Raw genomic sequence first — 17,773 nt, 5'->3', positions numbered from 1 at the left:
GAAACAACCACCCAAATGGTAAAAGATATCTATGAGCAATCTCTGAAGAATCTTCAACCAAATCTCACTGGAGCAAAAATAAAGACTGCAATGAAAAATCATGAAGGTAAAATGATGATTAGATTTCACACTTGTTTGATTTTAATCAAAGACATTGAGCATGTTGTAAATGATGCAACAAACATGTGGAAAAATATCTATCATCTACATAAGCCCAGTGAAGACCTAGTAAAAATCCAAGATGATGACAACAGTGACAGTGATGATATAAATGCCACTCCATCCATCACAGTCTCACTAAGAGAGCTACATGCATTAATGGAAGAAGACAAGAAAGAAAAAGAGGAAGAAGCTGAAGAGGAAAATAAGGAGGAAGATGATCCAGTAAAAATTGTAGCAGCAGTCATTGCATCCCTTCCTCACTTTCCACCTAAAACTATCACATCATCAAGGTTGGAGTCAGCTTCCGCAAGTTTGATAGCATCTACATCAGATTTATCATCTGCACCTGCCACATCATAGCTCCAAGTATCATCAATGGAAGTTTCTACCACTTCATCTACTGAGCTACAGCCCTCTTCTTCAGCCACCTAGCCAGCCTCCTCTACTCCATCATCATCAATCGATATAACAATAAGTTGTACAATTTTGTCAGTCCTAGCCTGTTCTTCAATTTTGATAGCAAGATTTGTGTCTACTTCAAATTCAATTAGTTCAGATACTACTATAACGGGTATATCATCATTTCTGGAAAGTATTCTAATTTTTGATCTGGTAAATACCTCTACTAGCATTCAATCCTTAAATCCTATCCCAGTTTTTACTGCTAGCCCTTCCATCTCTACTATTGTGTCTATTCCTAAGATTCAACCAGACATCATAGAAGCCAAACAAATGTTGAGATAATGGGTGTTGCACACATTGCATAATATTGTTATTTTATTATTTTATTTTATTATGTAATGTTGTGCCTAGATGGGCATGCAACATGTAAAGATTCCCATAGAATATTCTTGATGAGTTGTATTGTAACATTGAGATAATATTTCATGTAATTATTTAATATTGGGGGAAAAGAATTAAATGCCCAATATTAAATGTGGGGTCAGTGGGTTAGGTAGCACATGGTTTTAGCACATGGTTTATGTAATACCACTTAGTGGTTTTGTGGGACTTGCTACTAAATAAGCAACCACAAGAGTAGTTGTTGTAGAGTGACAAGGAGAAGACAAAAGGCAAGAGTCGAACGGGACAAGGCTTGACAAGTTATCCAAGGGAGCATTTGTGAAGGTTGAAAGCATGGCATGGGATGTGTGGATTCATGCTTGTTCACATAGTTTGCTTGGTTGTGGCTATGGCCATGAAGGCTTTCATGATTGTATGGAAATGGTATTTTTGCTGAATAATACATGGTGTTGGATGCTTTTGGAGGCTAGGTTTTTTCCCTCAATGAGGGTTTCCCAGGGTATATCTTGTGTCACAATTTTTTGGGTATGTTGTCTATTCTCTTGCATGTGGATTTTAATTTCGTGTTTATTTCAGATCTATTATGGGTTATGTGGAAACGGTTATATTTTTTATTGTCAAGTTTCCTTACAAGTGGTATCAGAGCTATGGTTTTATTATTTGTAACCCTAGATTGAATCCATGGGAATGCATGAGAGGATAAAAGAAAAGGGCAAGATATATGAATGATTTATTGCAGATCTAAGAGTTTTTGGATTTGCTATTATGATGCGATGGTAAAATATTTGGGCATGTGAAATTGTTGGAGAAAAGAATTTTTTCGGATGTTTCATTTAAATGAGGGTTTTGGGGGGTAGCTTGCAGAAATGACCTCCTAGGTAAAAACAGACCTCACCATTGGATCTGGGTCGACATTTGCATAAATTTTGATATATAATATGCCCTAGTTTGGCCATGTTCAGAGGAAATGAAAGAGTTTTTTGGTTTTAGCCCATGATGGTTGTCAAATTTAATCTCGTTGAAATTTTTGTCATTGAAAAAATAAAAATGAAGAATCGTACTAAAAATTGTAAAAGGACTGTCTTAGTAAAATGGCCATAACTTTCTCTCAAAATATCAGATTTTAGAGTTCTTATAGGCATTGGAAAGCTAATTCAGAGCACTACAAGATAGTGTAGGTTTGGTTCTATGATTTTGAGATTTTTTTAGGTTTTAAGAGCCCTAAAGTCAGATGTTGTTTATTTTGAGCACAGATTAGGGCATAACTTGGGCATACGGAGTCAAATTTTGGACTTCGAGTAGTCAACGAAAAGCTCTTGGAGAGCTCTACACATTGGTTCAGATTTGGTGCAGGTTTGGCATGATTTATTTGTTGATATATTGATCTAAATATTTTATAGGTATATTTTGACTATGATAACATTGTGAGTTTATGACATTAGAGATTTAAGATTTGATGTCATTGTATACTTAGTTCATATTTCAGATTGGTCTAATGATGATATGGTTATCAATGTTTAGTTTGGTTATGCATGATGACTTGTTGGGTCTACAAGTTGTGCAGTGTTGTAAGTGGTCTATACTTACAGGTTGCATTTATAGCTTGGTTATGGGTTGTCTTTGCCCATTCATCTTTCATTATTGATGCATATTCAGATTGGTGGCTTGAATTTGGGTTGTCTATGCCCTAAGTCACATGATTTGCTAATTTTATTCTTCATGTAGAAGGGATGAGATGTTGTTACCAGGTACAGTCATGGTGGAGGATTATGGTTGACTATTTTATGCTGACAGGTTGGACACTTTGAGAGACAGATGCTCAGTTCATGAATGTGATCATGGTGTCATGGATTTTGGCATGACATGATTGGATATACAGGTACATCCTTGATGTTCATTAGCTTGGATTTCTGATTCAATTATGGTGGTATATCTTCTTGGTTGAGGATCATGGTTATTTGGTTTCTTTTGAGGAGCTCATGATGTGCACTTTGAGTTCTTTGATAGTTTGATGCCTTGGTTGATTCTCATGGTTAGAGTATGGGTTTTCATCATGATGTCATGGATAGCTTAGATACAAGATTTAGTGGGAGCTTGTGACAGTGATGGGATGACAGTGCAGGATTAGTTCCTAGTTTGGTTTATATCTTCTTGGTTTGGAGAGGATGGATTTTATGATGCCATAGGTGACTTGGTACCATGATTGAGTGGGAGTTGTTGGCATTGATATATTTATTGAGTGTTTGCAGATGTTGAAGGTTTATCTTAGATCTTGTTGCTGCAGAAGCATCTTTGACATTTGCATGGTGCACTTGTTATCTTCATGGTATGTGGAGATGGTTCTTCCTGGTATGTGGAGATGGTTTTCTTCATGGTGTGTGGAGATGGTTGTATCTTGAGGACTCACAGGGTTCTTGGCAAAGGTGTGGTTTATGCTTTTATTTGGCATGTTATCCTTGGTGTGAGGATGGTTTCATTATTATGTCATGGTATACTCTTGATACGCATTTAGAGTTGTGACATGTTATGGTATGTTCATGTGGAACATGTTATCTCTTTAGTTGAGATGGTAAGATCATGTTGTCATGTTTATGTTCCTGAGGCCATGGTTGGAACTTTGACATTGATCTTAGTTTAGTTTCTTGGTATTGAGTACACTGATCATAAGCTGGATACTTCATGATATTGCTATGTTGCATTTGGAGTTGGCATGGATTGATTGGTTACAGGTGCTCATGGATACTTAGAGACGATGGTGATGCTGATTTATCTTGGATTAGAGAAGTATTTGTTGGGATGGTTGATGGTTTTAGCAGGAAGTTCGAGGGGTAGTCACCTGATATGGACTTGAGAGGAGATTTTTCTTAGATGAGTCTTGGTTGGAGACTTGGGTATCTTGATGAGCATTCTCATTCCCCACTCTTGGTCTACTCGGCGGTTTGCTACTTGAGAGGTATAGCCCATTGTTTCTCTCAATTACATTATATTTGTGCTTATCTTTCATGGATATGGATCTTGAGCTATGGTACATGAGTTAGTTATGGAGGGTTCATTTGAGAGATGGTTTAGCATTGCTTATCTCCATGTGCATATGTTGTTATGTTGGTTGAGTTTGGGAGATGGTTTTATATTGGGCTTATTCCTTGGTTTAGGAATGGTTTTATTGAGTTTGATCTTCTTGTGAGAGGCTTACATCCATGATTAGTTATATGGTATGGTTTGGGTGTTGTTGAGGCTTCTTGTTGGGGTTTTATGGAGGAGATCATACTTGCACAGTTTACATCTAGAGGTGTGTGTAGAAGGACATGATACAGGTTATGATTTGCATAGTTTCTCTTGGGCTTGGTTATCTTCCTAGATGTTTAGTTTTGCCTACATTCGATTTGAGATTGGTTGGAGATTGTGATCATTGGTTTGTGCTCATATATGTCATGTGAGAGATGACATGGTTATTTCTTTCTCTTTCCTCTGTTGGTTGTGGAGAATTTGGGAGACTGTTGGAGACTTGTTATGAGAATTTTTTCTTGCAGGATATCAGTTTATGTATTGCAGATGTCCTTGATACTACATTGATTCACTTCTTTGAGATGTTGTGAGTGGATTGGTTATAGATTTGACATTATCTTTTGCAGTGGGAGCTTCTTCGTATATATGTGGTAGGTATTGCTCTTGAGGCTTGTGAATGCAGGTTATAGATTGGATATGTCGGTGATATAAGATTCACTTGTTATACCTTTGAGGTATGGATAGTTGGATGGGTTTGACACTTGTCGTGGGTGCTATTTCAGCTATGGATATTTTGACAACTACAGATACATGTGATTACCTTTGGATCAGGTTTTTGTGCTTGGAATTTTAGTTAGTACAGGATTTTATGATCTTCTAATGCGACAGGTTGGGTGGCTTTCTCTTTGGATGGCTTCTATGTATGTCCAGTGGGAGTGGCATAATAGGAGGTGAGATCATTCATGTTCGAGATGCTGGATACTTTGATTTTGTTGTGGGTACTAGGATGGAGCACTTGGTGTATTTTGATCTATGATGGTGGATGTGCTAGGAGGGATTGTTCCCTTGTTCATTTATTTGGCTATGGATTGACCCTATGCAATGTATACAACAAGTGGGAGATTGTTGAGATAATGGGTGTTGCACACATTGCATAATATTGTTATTTTATTATTTTATTTTTTATTATGTAATGTTGTGCCTAGATGGACATGCAACATGTAAAGATTCCCATAGAATATTCTTGATGAGTTGTATTGTAACATTGTAATAATATTTCATGTAATTATTTAATATTGGGGGAAAAGAATTAAATGCCCAAATATTAAATGTGGGGTCAGTGGGTTAGGTAGCACATGGTTTATGTAATACCACTTAGTGGTTTTGTGGGACTTGCTACTATATAAGCAACCACAAGGGTAGTTGTTGTAGAGTGATAAGGAGAAGACAAAAGGCAAGAGTCTAGCGGGACAAGGCTTGACAGGTTAGCTAAGGGACCATTTGTGAAGGTTGAAAGCATGGCATGGGATGTGTGGATTCATGCTTGTTCACATAGTTTTCTCGATTGTGGTTATGGTCATGAAGGCTTCCATGGTTGTATGGCAATGGTATTTTTGCTGAATAATACATAGTGTTGGATGCTTTTGGAGGCTGGGTTTTTTCCCTCAATGAGGGTTTTCCAGGGTATATCTTGTGTCACAATTTTGTGGGTATCTTGTCTATTCTCTTGCATGTAGATTTTAATTTCGTGTTTATTATAGATCTATTATGGGTTATGTGGAAATGGTTATATTCTTTATTGTCAAGTTTCCTTATAACAAAAGCATCCATTAAGACTTCTGATCACTAGAAAGGAAATACTAGAAGATATTGATTTAGAAATAGATATAGTAATTCCAAAAATTGACTATGAAAATGCAACCATTGAAGAGATGAGGTATGCTAGTCAATTAATAGAGATGAAAGCTATGCAGAAGCAGTTGAGATCTGAGATGGATAAGGAATGGGTATGTGTAGGATCATGGTGTACCAAACTATGGCCTTAAGTGGTAGTGAAAAACCAGCAAATCAGGGTTATGTCAACTTGACACATAATTTTAAAGTGGTTTTGGACTTTATATCAAAAAGTTGTAAGAAAATAATCTTTAGACAATTGAATCTAGTTTCTAAACTACAAGGCCTTATCTAGAGAAAAAATTATTTGATTGGTCAAAAGTTTGGATTTTAATGCGATTCTACAAAAATTTCAGAGCGAAAATAAAAAGTAGGTGTATGTCTGACCACCTTAATCATAAGCAAATGATAATATTTTTAAATATAATTTTTGATATAAAAAGTAGACTCATACCTAGATGTGACACATATTTTTGGAAATTTTTATTCAAATAAATAATTAATTATGAATTTTCTACTATATTATTTTTAGAATTAAAAAACTCCTGTGTCTGACCACCTTAACTAGTTCAAAAAAAATCAAAATTAAGTTTTTCTTTTCTTTTTCTTATACTAGTTGAAGCATAGAATGTGACGCATCTTTTGGATTTCAAAAATCTTATATGGTTTGAAAGTTATACCTATTTTTCAACCAGTATGTCAATCAGCACTTTGTAGCTAACTCCATTAGAAAAGAAGTAATAATTACTTACTCAACTCGTAATTTGACAAACCTTACATTTATGAAAAGCTAAGAACATTCTTAAGAAACCCTTTTCATTACATCAAATTTTGGTTTAAAAAAAGTCGTCAGCTACATGCTTGAAGTAAAAAACACATAAAAACATGCCAAAAACACATTTTTGAGATGTTTTAAAGATGACCATATAAGGTTGGTATCGAAAGATATAGTAGGAATTATAAAGGTATTAATTGTTTTCATTTAGTATCAGGATGGGTGGAAAAAAAGTTGGAATAGATTTTGAAATTATTTGAGGCATTTCAGAACTACATATTTTTCAGATCGCCACTTTTTGGCACACCATGATCCTGAACATACCCGAATATAGAATAATAGAGGATGCCAAGAACATAATTACAGAGGCTATAGGTGTTGAAGTAGATTCTACTCAACACATTTTGATACAATTAGAAGACGATGTAAATAAATTCAACGAGGACACCTCTAGTCAAGATAAATTGATTGAGAAGGCTGAAAGGAAATTTGATAATAAGGTGCTTGAGCACATTGCTCAGCACATTGCAATAAAACAAGTATAATTGTTCACAATTTTGGCCAATTTTAAAAATTCTTTTAATAATGTAACTTCACTTTTTGCCAAACTTTGTGATGTTACCGAGTACACCAAGGAGATCAAAGAAAAATTGAATAAAATTGATGAGGATATGAAGGGCAGTGCCCAAATGCTGCAACTTGACCCCAATTCAAGATCATCCCATCATCTTAAAATCAGATTTTTGTTAGAAAAGCAGGCAGAATTGTTGAGGAAGGAAGCAAGGGTCAGGTCTACCTTAATTGACATTCAGAACATGATCCTTCCTATCATGGACACAATGCAGAAACACATTGTCTACTCCAAAGCATTGATCCATGACAACAATTTCTCAGTTGTAGATCATATGGTTAAACTTTCAATAGAAGTTCAAATAGCACTCTCCACCTGCAAAATTTTGCAAGAAAATTGGGATAAGACTTTGGCTCTTATTCTCAAGGTACACTCTGAGTTTATCTCTCATTTTGGTGTTTCTGTGTAAATACATATTGTTTACTTTGGCACTATTGTCAAAAAGGGGGAGATAGAGTTAGAGAAGAGATAAAGGGGGAGATAGAGTTACAGAAGAGATAGAGATGGAGATAGAGTTAGAGAAATTTGTAAATACTCCGAGCATATTGTATGGTGGAGATATATGTAAATCAGTTCATTAAATATTTGGCTCATAAGTGTTTTTGTCACTAATGACAAAGGGGGAGATTGTTGGAATTATGATACATTTGTCATTAGTGTAAACACTTGTTCAATTCTGAATGCTTATCTTGCTCATCACTTAGTCTCAAGTATATATCGAGCATTCAGTGGTTACCTTAAAAGTTCAGCAGGTAAACAGTCCTCACCGAGCATTCCAGAAGATACCGAGTGAATGAAAAGTTCAGCAGGTAAATAGTTCTCACCGAGCATTCCAGAAGATATCGAGTGAATGAGAAGTTCAGCAGTGTTTACCAAGTGAAAAAAGTAAACAAAGATCAATAGAGTTTATGGAGTGAAAAAGGTAAACAAAGGATTCAATGTTTATAGAGTTAAGCAAGGTAAACGAAGAAGATAGTTTCTACCGAGTGACACTATATCTATCGAGTCACCAATGGTTACTGAGTTCCAAGCAATGTTCTATGACTAGTATGAACTGATTCTCTACTTCTACCACTCGTGCATGATGATGCTGAGTAAAGTAGTGGATGTCGAGTATCAGAAGGTCATCGAGTCAGTTCAATGAACCTGAGTTATTTACTAATGGGCTGACTCAGTAATGTTTTGTTCACTTGTGTTTTGGCCAACCTTGTAATTGTAAATATTGGAATGGTATATATGTAATGTATGATATCATTTGCAATATATGAAGAATGGCATGTATGAAATAAGAGAGTATTGTTCGCATGTGAAGAAGGTATTGCTATCAGCATCAGAGTAAAAAGAATTCAGCAAGGTCAACATAGGAGTAGAAAGGTTATATCTATCACATCAGGTGATCAACACAAAAAGGATCTTATCAACAAACAAGTTGTAAGTAGATCCACTGCTTCATCTTAATAGGTGAATCAATTTTTAAAATCCTTTAACAAGGTAGACTTAATAGTCTTTTTGTAAATCTCCTAATAGAGTGCATACTTCACTGTATGTTTGTAAATCCTCTAACAAGGTGGATCTAGCAGTCCTACTTGCTCCTAACAGGGCAGATCACCAGAAGTGATCATTGTAAGCCTTAACCGGCCAACTTCATACTGCAGTAATGAAGTTTTGTGGGCATCATCCCCACCCCAGTTTTACTTTCTACTTGGAAGGTTTCTGGGTCACCAAATCATTGTGTTCATGTGTTATGAATGATTGATCTTTCATTTATGCAGTAGATTAGATGAATGAATGATGAATGGTTAAAATGCTTAAAAATTTTATAGGTTACTGATTCACCCCTCCCCTCTCAGTAGCATATCTCATCCTGAATATTTCCAACAATTATATAACCTTCCTATATGTGCAATTGCTTTCAAATCAGAATTAGTATAAATAAACCATTCTATTGAGTGGTTCAATCACTTAGAAATTAGGCTAGGGTCCCATGGGCACCCGCTTCCTTAAAAATAGAGCAAGTGTTTCTAAGATTTTTTAGGAATATTTAGAGGGAAGTGATCTCATGAATTTTTTAATTGAATCCGCTTTGAAAAATTAGCTTCTAAAATAAACGAATTTACTTCTCATAAATTTTAAAAATAAAGAGATTAATTCATTTTGGTGGGAAGTTGAAGAGCTTTTTGACAAATGGCAAAATCCTTCCCTAAGTTGGTGGGGTTAATTTCAGCCCCACCCCATTTTCACCCCCCTAGGGTGCGGTCCCATGAGGAGGGTTGTAGGGTCTATTTTTGTGGAATGGGTGGTCCTATGAAGCCAGAAAAAAGTTTTATAAGGGATTAATTGGAAATTCTCCTCAAATGTTGCAGCCCCTACTTTTTAGGGTGCAGATTTCTGTGGGCGGAAAAGATGGAGTTTTAGAAATTCCTCCATTGGCTTAGGCTTTTTTTGTGCCAAATACCAATTTTCAATTTTTATCAACAATTTGTTTAAACATATTTACTTATTTAGTAAGTGAATTGATATATTAAAATAAAAAGCAATCATGAGACCACATGCTTCCACAAATTATGGGGCTTAAATTTTTTTAAAATAACTCCAATACAAAATTCATGGGACCTTCCACTTTAAATTAATTCTAAAAAGTCTCTAGAATGCCCACTCAATAATTTTAGGAAGCCCTCCTCCATGGGACGGCACCCTTAAACTTAAAGGACTAAAAGGTCGGGGCTCTTATTTTATAGGAAAAGATTCTAAATAAACATTTAGACTCCCTTAAAATGTTATCATGGATTCACTTGCCCCGGAGCCCAAGTCCCTCCCTTGGAACCCCTACATTAGAATGCTAGGTTCAAACAGACACAAAAACGCAACCACATTTTTGACGTTAAATTTCTGGCTTCCAACATATTCCATCAAGACGCGACAAATGTTAATAGTGTATGAAGTCGTGACAAATTTCTTCAGAAGGCATCTGGAAATTTCAAGTCTGCATACTGATAGGAGGATAATGTAACGATCAATTCGACATGTAAATTGGCGGATGTGAATGTTTTGTCTAGTTGTTTTATCTCATTCCGCTGCTAAAAACAGACAGAAGCAAATCAGAGAAGCATCCAAGGGACCCAAATTTGTCTGAAACTGGTGAATATTTGATCCATTTTTGTGAATCAAAATTACATTTGAACTCTAAAATTGAAGTATTTTAGCGAAAAGATTTCTGTTAAAATCCATCATCATAATTATATTGGTATTGTGTTTCCCTGTCAAATTCATGGCGGTCAATAGCAGGTATGTTTTCAGACTATACTGAAGTTCTTCCTGCCATGTTTATGGTGAAATTTTGTTAATTAGAGTGTGATGAATGTGTGCAGATGGTTGACGAAGGAAACGGTGGCGGTGATAACAGGGGCGAACAAAGGGATAGGTTTTGAAATTGTCCGTCAATTCGCAGAAAACGGTCTCACTGTTATTCTCACAGCAAGGGACGCCAATAGAGGATTGGATGCCGTCAAAACCCTCCATGATCAGGGTTTCCATAATGTTGTGTTTCGTGAACTGGATATTCAGAAACCGTACAGTATTTCAGAGTTTGGAGGATGGATCAAGGATAACTATGGCGGCCTCGACATACTAGTAAAATCAGATCTCCTTAATTTCCATTGAAATTTTGATTGTTTTCGCCATGAATAAAGAAGTAATGTATACATCGACAAAATTTCTTGGAATAACCTTAATTTATAAATTTTCGCAGGTTAATAATGCTGCTATTTATGGAATGATTCTAGATTATGAAGCTTTGATGAATGCTTTACAAGTTTCAGGGGTGTACGATGTATTTGTAAGAATGTTTCAATTTTTGAGTGTTTTTCGTTAGGGTTTTAAGTAAATTTGTCGAATTTTTGTGCGGCAAGGGTTTGTATATATCTTTCAGGATCCGATTCATATGCGCTATCCGTTTTTTCTCTCAGAACAATCCAATGGTGGCCAAAACATGCAAAACAAACTACGATATGTCAAAGAATTGCATAGAAATAAATTATTATGGAACGAAGAGAATCACAGAAGAATTACTGCCGCTGCTCAGATCTGAAGGTCGAATTGTGAATGTGTCCTCAGAAGCCGGATTGCTACAGGTATTTTGATTATCAATCAATTTTCTACTTTGAAGATTTTTCTGTAGATTTTCTTGGGAAGGGGGTTTTAACTGTTGGGAATTTACAGTACCTGAAGAACGATTCTCTTCGAAGGCAGCTTTCTGATGTCTCGAATATAACAGAGGAATTAATTGATGATATGCTTGAAATGTTTTTGGAGGACATGAAAAGAGGGGAAGTGGAAGTGGAAGGGAAGGGTTGGCCCATTTTTTCAGCTCCATATTCTTTGTCAAAGATTGCTTTGAATGCCTATGCTCGCCTCCTCGCTGAAAAGATGTCGAAAAGTGAAGAGGGGAAAAGGATTTATGTGAATTGTGTTCATCCAGGAAGCGTTAAAACCGACATGAGTGATAACAACGGAAGCTTAAGTGCCTCACAAGGAGCAGAAAGTTGTGTGATGGTAGCTCTGTTGCCACCTGCTGGATCTTCTGGTCAGTTTTATTACCTCAAGGAACGCCATGAATTTTAAGAGCAGTTTTATTTCTTCCGGGAATGCTTTGAATTTTAAGCGCCTTGCAACTTTCATGGGAGTATTCATATGGACGATTGCAGGATTTAGCAGTCTGATGGAAATCTGAAATCATTAAATAAGTGAAAGACTGAAATCATTAAATAAATAATTCTGCTACAACAGTAATTTTAAATTTGTAGGGTTTCATCATCAGTTGAGAGTGTTAAGCATTTTTATGCCTAATAACTATCCATGTAATTTAGAGTTGTGACATTAATTAAGAAAATGGTAAAAAGCTTGAATAATTTAAAGGTTTAGGAAATTCTTTTCCATGTGTTGGGTTGATAATTTGAAAATATATAATTTTTGGTTGAGCAAGTTTTTTTTAGTATTTTAATTTTGTATATCTTATTCAAATGGTAAAATAAAACTATGGAGGAAATGTTGCACTCAAAATTTTAAACTATGTCATATTATATAAGAAACACTATTTCAAATTTAACTTCTATTGGTCATAAAGTTGTTTATGACAATTTTATAAGCATTTTCCAGTTTAGTTTGGGGAAATCGATTGCGTATTGTTTATCACATTCAATTTCACATTAACATGAATTCTTTTAATACAACAAAAATATGTTCATTTCTCACATTTCATATTTATCCCCTTAATCACTTGTTGAAAATGAAAATACTTGGATCTATTTGTAAAATATAAGTTTATCTCATGATTCTAATTTTATATGGATGGAAGAATAATTTTTTTATGAAACCATTAAAATTAATTTAAAACTTAGTCATGTATCTCTACTTCCACATCCAACACTTTTTGTTGAATTGTAATAACTAACTTCTTGACTTAAGCAGAAGTTTAATTTTGTAGGAAAATATATAGATAGAGGTTAATAAGTTGTTCCCATGGTCATTAACATTTAAGATAGAGATAAAATCTTTAAATATTTATTCAAAATCTTGACTCAAAATTGTATAGAGAAAATCAAAGGAAAAAAGATATGGTCAACTAACTTATAATTTTGAGGTCTCTAGATCTTTTCAAACTATGTCGAAAGATGCAATATATTTGAATATAATTTTGTAACATGTGCAACTCATTTACAACTACCCAAATTCTTTCCTTTTAATCTGATTTCTTTAACTAATTATTACATTATTTTATTTTATGTCTCTAAATTAATTATATAATGTGAATTTATCTGAATGACCAACAACAAAACCTTGAAGACTAATAATTACTCTTACAAGTTCTAATTTTCTCCTTTGTTGGCTTACAATTGCAAATTTCTCTCTCTCTCTCTCTCTCTCTCTCTCTCTCTCTCTCTCTCTCACACACACACACACACACACACACACACACACACACACACACACACACACGATGAATTTGAGATTACAAAAAATTTCTTTCTAGTGTCAATTGTTGTTTCCTGTTTCCTTATGATAATGAACTAGATTATCTTATGCCTAGACACAATTTTCCTAGTCAATGTCTAGATGACCTCAACTTTGAAATTTTAGGAATTATTTTCAAAAATAGTAATATAATTTTCAACTTGTAATTGATATTATTCAACATCTACTAGTACACTTTATAAGTCATTCGATATTCAAAGTAGACCTAATGACTATTTTAAAGAGTTTATGAAAGTATGTAACATCTCACCTAATAAGGTGCCTATACAACTGGAATCTTATTTTGTAATGTTGCAAATATTAAAAGAATCTAAAGCTCTAATGGAAGATATTGATAAATATCTTATATTTTTTTCTAGAACTATTAAATTATTAGTCACTGTGATGATGATTAGTGGAAATATTTCACCTAGTAAATCACATTTTTATTAAAAGAAAACTACACTTTTAAGCTCTTGTAAAATATTAAGTTGAGAAACCTTAGATTCTATAGAATTATTTGAAGAAAATTTCATCTTCCTCAAATTTCAGTCTCTCTTTACAAAATTATAAACGAGGAATTACTTTTAAGGCATGCACTCATCATAAGTGACTTATGTAGTTCAAGATTCGAGCATGGTATTTATTTTGTTGTAAGATGTTTTGACACTATTGAAGTCAAGATACAAAGAAGAGATGAATAGAGAGTAGTGAATATCTATGGATTAAGAAGAGAGCATAATATGGATGTTGCATGATAATAAAAAGTTAAAAATTATTCGTGTACTCAATAATTGTGAGATCTATATACATATATTCAAGAACTTATTTATTTGTTAATCCATCAACTACTTTGTTTTTTTAATTTAAGAAAAAAACCTTCAACTATCACACTATTCATTTATAAAACAAAAGAACTAATATAACATGTATATAAATTGTTTAAATTATATAGATTTGAATAGAATTTCTCCATTTATCAATTAAGAGATCACAATTTCCTCTAAATAAAGAAAATATTTGAGCCCATCTCCTAATAAATATAACTCTATATAGTGGATATTTAAATATATATGACCACATATAATTACTATTTATGAATGTCAATAATGTCAATGTGACACGATCACTGTAAGATGAATCTACATCTTGAGTTAATGCTATGCAACTTTTATCACTCGATGACATAGATCTATCATCCACAAGTAATTGCCAGCTTCACTCCACAACTAATTTAAAGATATCAAGAATTATCAATTATTTAAATGATTAGATCTAGTTGCCTCTTTACTACTATAATATGCCTTTAAAATCCATATTTTTAGCATCTCTTAGGTGTATGATTCAAATTTATAAGAAAATTAATATTAAAATAAACACACATACAAAAAGTTGTTATTATCTATAATACTAGTCAAACACTATTTCTTAAAAAATATTTTTGTATAATTTTTTAAGAATGTTTGAAAGTATATGATTTAAATATAATATAATATTGAAATGAAATAAAGGTTAAGAAAGAAAAAATACAAAATATATGCATAAAATGGCCCTATCAAGATCTTTTGGTGTAAATAAGTATTTACTTATTACACTTACTTAAATTTACTTAGGTTAATGCATTATTTAATTATTTTGCATTATTTTATTATTATTTTAGGTGAGACACTTAGGAGTTTGTGAACTCTCATTGAGTTACCCAACTCTAATTATGCACATGGTGTCTACAACATAGGAGTATGCATCATTCACTAAGTTGTCATGATGACAACACAGTTATCTGCACTCCTCATTTAGCACATGTTGTCTACACCATTGATTTGTATGCTACACCATTGTAGGCTTATCCTCACATCATCGCACTTAATCCTGTGCTTAATGGAGGATAATCCATATCTGGTGGACATGTGCCCAGTTGTATGACATATCATGATGCTAACTTCTATGCATTCTAGAAGCTCTCCTGAGGCCTTTATATTCAGGCACTCCTAGTGTACTCTCATTCAGTTATTGAATGAATATTGTCATTTTGATCATACTCTATCTAATTTGGTCTACTGTGTGCTTGTGTTGAGTTCTTTAGTGCTTGGGTGAATTCTGGCCTAAGCCAAATTCTTACATGGTATCAAAGTTGAGGGAGATTCTCATCACGTAGTCGTTCGAGACTGTTCATGCTTTAGCACCTCAACATAAATTTGGAGGATCCACAAAAATTTGGAGTGTCTACAGCCAGATCTAACCTCACTGTTGCGTCCGGAGCATCGATTCGGTGAAGATCGAATATAAATTTTCCTATATTGGGTGAAAGTTGATTGTGAGGCAAATTTTTTTTGCAAATCAGAACTCAGAGGCCCCAATTTGCAGTGCAGGTATGATCGTTTCTTGATCTGATTATTAATTTTCAGATCTATTATTTCTCTGTAATTTTTGAATTTTTTTTCAAAATTAGTGTCAGTAGAGAAAATTATTTTGCCGAACCGGGCAATGACACCCCGGCTCGGCTTTGTATTTGTTTTGGTGGATATTTAATTTCCTAGGGCTTATTAGTTTGGTGAATTAATTAAATCCTTGATCAAGGCATACCTCTACCAATTTGTAGAAGCCGTACTGCATCATTTATTCCACCTACATCCAAATAATTTTCTACAACCAAATTTAGGCTAAGATCGAGCAAACCCCGACGAATTTTCCACACTACCGATGAGGATAAGCCATAGCCCTCAGTATTTCCTTTATAATTTGCAGCAATGAGTATTTAAACTAATTGACATAGAACTCACCCACGAATGTGGGATAAATTTGAGGACTTCGGCAACCACTATTTGAAGGATTCCCGGCTCGAAAAACTCGATCTTCGGCAGGGATTTTCTACACTCGGCAATCACTGCTAATAATCTAGTGACACACATCAACCTATAATTCCTCCACATTTGTGCCAGCGATTGCACACTCAGAGATCCACATCTGCAGTCTATTGTAGCATCTGTCGCAATCAGCAGTGACTAGACTACCCAATTAGCAGTGATGCAGATAGACACGCACATTTCTGTACTGCCAAGTCATTGCACCGTTAGCAACCCACATAGTGTCCAGTCAAAGCCATGTCGGACAATTCCATACAAAGTGACATCATAATTTGTATGACCATGTCATGCTGACATCATTCAGTGGGACTGATTTTCACTGACATCATCCTATCTTTGATCTTAAAATTGACGCCCGTTTAGACATCAAAATAAGCCAATTACAACTGTCAAGATGACCGTATGACCATCAAAGGTAACCCCCTCTTTTGCTAGTGCAACCCCTCACCAAATTGATTTTCAATTTTGTAGTCTGACTTCAAGAGGCCATAACTCGCACATCTAGACTCCAAATCAGGTGCAATTTTTTTAAAAATTGAGTAAAGTTTTCTAAATTTTTTAGTGGCACAACTAGTTTTTGGTTTTGGTGAACAGATTGTTTAGAATTTGCATTTTTTGGTGACTATACCTAGATAATCCTACATTTTGCAACTTCTAATGCTCCGTACGAGCACATCTAGAGTTGAAAATAGGTTCCATTTTTTTGGAAGTGCATATTTTTTCATCTACTTTCCAGATATGGTATCAAATTGTAGGGTTGTGTAGATAAAATTGTCATTTTCAGCAACAGGGCCTTTCTTTGCTTTGTAATGCTTCAGCATTGTAGCACATTGTAAAGTTCCAAATTTGTATATCATATAGAAGTTGTAACAAGCAAAATCAAAAGTCCATGAAGGCCAAAGTTGGCAAGTAGCCCATTGTAATTGCACTACTGATAAAGTGCCCAAAGCATCTATTTTGGGGGGGTTTCTTGATTTAGTGAAAGGGGGGGGGGGGGGGGGGTGTTCTTGGTGTTGTGTTCTCTCTTTTCTACACATTTCTTTCATTTTCTGCATTATGGGCAACTTTAAGTTTCCTAAATTAACTCCTCATAACTATGCTTCGTGGTTAATTAAAATGTTGTATCACTTAATGCATAATGGAGTTTCACAATATGTAGATGGTACTCTTCCTAAACTAGTAGGTGATAATGTTTTTGCAAGTGATATTTCAAATTGGGTAGCAATGGATAGAAAAGCCCTAGGTGATATATGTTTGGGGGTAGATGATAAGATCATGTATCAAATAAAGAAATGTACTACATCCAAGGAAGCTTGGGATACCCTCGAAAGCCTTTATGGTAAAGTGTCTGAAGAGGATGTGTTCAATATAGAAGACGACCTTGTTTCCTTAGATCCTAAGTCATATGACTCAATACAAGACTTCATCATCAAGGTGAATGAGTTAAGGACAAAGCTTACTGATTGTGCGAGTTCTATCAAAGATGATAGACTAATCTATCTCGTCCATAACAAGCTGCCATTAGAGTATTCCACATTTTTATCTTCTTTTAACACATCTAAGACTACCTCAGGGTCTACCTACAAGAAAGTCACTTTTGACGAATATGCTAAACTTTTGGATGATGAA

At 34.6% G+C, this 17,773-nt stretch overlaps 1 protein-coding gene across 2 annotated transcripts in view; it reads left to right on the top strand.

The window, feature by feature from the left end:
- The first annotated feature begins 10,121 nt into the window (after positions 1-10,121).
- The window catches only part of LOC149542232 (short-chain dehydrogenase/reductase 1-like), a 158,180-nt gene continuing 150,528 nt past the window's right edge, over positions 10,122-17,773 (top strand). The window contains exons 1-5 of one of the 2 annotated variants that reach the window (XM_089797242.1): positions 10,122-10,556; positions 10,640-10,901; positions 11,020-11,106; positions 11,237-11,401; positions 11,490-12,178. In XM_089797242.1, the coding sequence (XP_089653368.1) occupies positions 10,540-10,556; positions 10,640-10,901; positions 11,020-11,106; positions 11,237-11,401; positions 11,490-11,891 (933 nt within the window). In that variant the 5' untranslated portion in view covers positions 10,122-10,539 and the 3' untranslated portion in view covers positions 11,892-12,178. Of the gene's footprint in view, positions 10,557-10,639; positions 10,902-11,019; positions 11,107-11,236; positions 11,402-11,489; positions 12,179-17,773 lie in introns of those variants that run through there. The other variant, XM_089797241.1, reaches the window with a different exon arrangement.

The sequence above is a fragment of the Cupressus sempervirens genome, chromosome 8 (genome assembly GCF_028749045.1).
Source record: "Cupressus sempervirens isolate cs-2001-9-10 chromosome 8, ASM2874904v1, whole genome shotgun sequence".
NCBI lineage: Eukaryota > Viridiplantae > Streptophyta > Pinopsida > Cupressales > Cupressaceae > Cupressus > Cupressus sempervirens.
Note: the sequence above shows the minus strand (reverse complement) of the source record. Positions and strands in the feature narration are given on the sequence as shown.